Below are 3,401 nucleotides of genomic sequence, written 5' to 3' on the forward strand. Positions count from 1 at the left end.
TTTATCTAAGATTTACCAAACGTTGACTATTTAACGATGTCAAATGTTTAAATTGGTTATTTTCTTAATTTTTTTTTAATATTTATTGGTATTGACAATTTGACATGCACAACAAGAAAAATTGTCATGGGTTTTAATGGTTCAAGGGACATGAATAAAGATTGACATTAAACATTAGAAACAAGAATTTGCAATAATGGACGAATGTTGACCTTCCATTTTGCCTTTTTCTAGTTAATCCCATTTGTAATTGTATGATTTTACAAATTACACGTGATCATTTGATTGCACATGTAATAAAATTGAATTCACCTGTTTCACATACGATCACCCATAACAAAATGTGGAAGAAGAAAGATAAGAACAATGATCACAAAAGTACATGCATACTCAACTTAATCATACATTTTCCTAGACCAAAATGCACAACCTTTGATTAAAAACATATCAAATCCTACACTAGCTATGAAATAAATAAATGAAAAAATAAAAATAAAAAACAATAATGAAGAATGGGTTTATGAAACAGCAAAGATTTGAAGATAGCGGCGAAATGCCAGGTCGAGGGTAGATTTAGAAGAAAGAAAAAAAAAGGCTTTACACTAATAGCTTGGTTTTGAGCTCAAACTTCGCGTTTCAAAATTACATCGACGATCCCGATGTGAGACTTGGGTTGATAATGCTCGTCTGTATCGACCTCTTCAAGTTCCTGGATATATACGATAAACTACCGTGTTACAGAGGCAATCCGAGACTGAACTTATGTTAGGCCTATATTACTCATTGTAGGCGGTTTTCATTCTACAGTTTAGTTAAGGGCAGTTTAGTCTGTTAAAATAATAGCATAGGGTAATGGATTTTGTATTTCAGCTTTGGATTTGCCGGTAAGTAATTTAGAGAGGAGAATAAAGAGAGATTAGGACTATGCACCGAATTTGGTTTGGTTATGAAGAAATTATCATTTCTGCCCTGATTTTGATTTAAGTAGTCAATTTTTTAATATACAAAAATAATAATAATAACAATAATAAAAAAGATGGTCGGAAATACCTGGACGACATCCTCGCCCCTGATGACTCGCCCGAAGACGATAAGCTTGTCGTGTAAATCTGGAATCGGCGCGGTCGTGATGAAAAGCTCAAACGCCTTGCTATCCGCTTTAGCCTTTGAAGTTCCGAGCATAAACGCTTCGTGCTTTGGGCTGTTTTTTATTTTTATTTTTATTTTTATATACGAGGAAGAAAGTACAGTGTCACATAAGTATATACACATCAGTTGATGCAAAAAAGATGTTTGTTCGGAGGCGAGATATATTATATATATAACCTTGAGATAAGTTCTCCGTGGAGTTTCCCTTTCGATATCCATTCTTCGGCTATTCCGAGCCCTTTGGAATTTCCTCCGTGAATGACGTAGTTTTTAATCACGTGAGTAAAGCTCATCCCTTTAAAGTGTCCTTTCTGGCTGAAAATTGAGTATTATTATCAATACATGTTAGTCAGTTTATCATATTATCAGTTCATAACAAAAGGAAAAAACAACAAAAATCAACTCAAGGATCAATAAATAAGCCTTTAATAAATACCCTGTATAGCCTGTAGATTTCTATCATTCTCTTTCAGTTTTTCAATCAAGTCTTTAACTTCCATTATTACTGTCTCTGATTTTCAATCAAAACCTAGTGTTTATTTTCTCCTTCTTCTGTCACACATAACAATCAATTTAGTTTCATTTTGGTCCAAAATTCCAAGAACATTAAGATTTATCACCTTCGAGAGCACAAATCTAATTGGAAAAAAAAATGACAACTTTCTAAGATTGTTCAGTGAGAAAGAGAAGCCCTTCTAATCCCAATACACACAACAAATATTATTTCATTGCTTAGATCCACAATCATATCTTCTAAGTAATTTTTTTTTATATAGAAAACAATACAGGGATAAATATATCTTAAGGCATTCAAAATACTCACCACAAGTCAAGGAATCTGTCCACAATCTCCGGAGAACCGTCCTTGTAAAGCTCTACAGTTATATGACCTTTCGACGTCTTTATCATCTATATCGAGAAAACGAAAAAAAAAAAAAAAAAAAAAATTAAAAGGCAGCAAAAATAAGTTCCAAAATTAACCAAAACACTTTAATCGAATCCTCCGTATTTTCAAGCTCGGGTCTCGGAAATCATCACATCAAAGGCTCTCAACGATAGATCGGATTTGATGGATGATTCTAATATATTGAGAAACGAGCCCTTGTTGTATAGGCAATTGACTAAAACTGATGAACTCCAGAAAAAAAAATACCAAATTCACCAATCAGCATGATATTGGTAAGTAATTACAGCACCAAAGCAGTCATGCGAAATCACTAATACAGCCTAATATATTAAATTTTTTTCATTCAAAGAACACAATGAAAGAGCACTTCGAGAGTAAAGAAAATGAGTAAATTAAACTCACGGCAAAACCAGGAAGATCGTACTTCTTTGAATCACTGAATTCATCACTACCGGATTTCCTAGACTCTGCAAAAGAAACTGTGTCCTACACCCAAAAAAAAAAAAAATTAAAAAAAATCAATACAAGCTGAACCCTAGAAAAGGAAGTTTTCTAGTGATATTATATTAATCAATCAGTTAATACTGAAAATAAGTACCTCAAAATTCGATGTGACAGTCTCGTTGTCCGTTGATCTACACAAAAAAAAAAAGTATAACTGGATTCGTGATTCCAAGAAAAACTTGATAAACTCCCAAAAAAAAAATTGAAAGCATAGATGAAACCTTCTAGACCAGTGACGATAAGTCCCGAATAAGCAGAGAACGATTAGAATAACCAATAGATTGCACGAAACGATCGTCGTGATGCCGATTCGAGTCGGTCCTTTCTTCTTCTTGCTTTGAATTAGTAAGGCCTGAGGCTTTATTCTTGCCATGACTAAAACACACGAACTTCAATCACCTGGAAAAAAAAAAAAAAAAAAACCACTACTGATTTAGTAAAGAAGAAAGAATCAAGCGAGAGCACAAAAAAAAAAAAACGAATCGCTACCTATAAGCGCCGATTCGAAGAAGAAGAAGATCGAAGGACTTTTCGAATTGATCGATCGGAAATTTTTGTTATGTGTTTTTTTTTTTTTTTTTATTGGGTTTGGTTTGGTTTGGTTTTTGTTTTCGGGAATTTAAAAAATTAAATTCAAAGGGTGGGCCCCAAAAGAGGAGAGATAATTCGCCGGAGACATGACGGCGATGGATTCTGATGGACGGCTACGATTGGATCGCGGTTAGCTCCGCTTGTTTACGTGTATTTCTCTCTTTTTGGGCTTCTAAGGTCGCCGTTTTTGTAACTTATTGCGAAAGTATCCTATTTAAAGTTTTTATTACAAAAATAGCTGTTTTTAATG

At 33.7% G+C, this 3,401-nt stretch overlaps 1 protein-coding gene across 1 annotated transcript; it reads right to left on the minus strand.

Annotated features, from left to right (window-relative positions):
- Positions 1-367: 367 nt before the first annotated feature.
- On the minus strand, positions 368-3,144 carry LOC149392684 (Cyclophilin-like peptidyl-prolyl cis-trans isomerase family protein). Its single transcript, XM_089616310.1, has 8 exons — positions 3,050-3,144; positions 2,782-2,959; positions 2,655-2,691; positions 2,459-2,542; positions 1,973-2,058; positions 1,327-1,464; positions 1,051-1,201; positions 368-709 (listed from the first exon to the last, which is right to left on the minus strand). Exons 2-8 carry the CDS (start codon positions 2,931-2,933, stop codon positions 623-625), a joined length of 735 nt encoding a protein of 244 aa, XP_089472436.1. The 5' UTR covers positions 2,934-2,959; positions 3,050-3,144; the 3' UTR covers positions 368-622.
- Between the last annotated feature and the right edge of the window lie 257 nt (positions 3,145-3,401).

The sequence above is a fragment of the Urtica dioica genome, chromosome 6 (genome assembly GCF_054948205.1).
Source record: "Urtica dioica subsp. dioica isolate 48M chromosome 6, U.dioica_male_clone48M_v1_H2, whole genome shotgun sequence".
Taxonomy (NCBI): domain Eukaryota; kingdom Viridiplantae; phylum Streptophyta; class Magnoliopsida; order Rosales; family Urticaceae; genus Urtica; species Urtica dioica.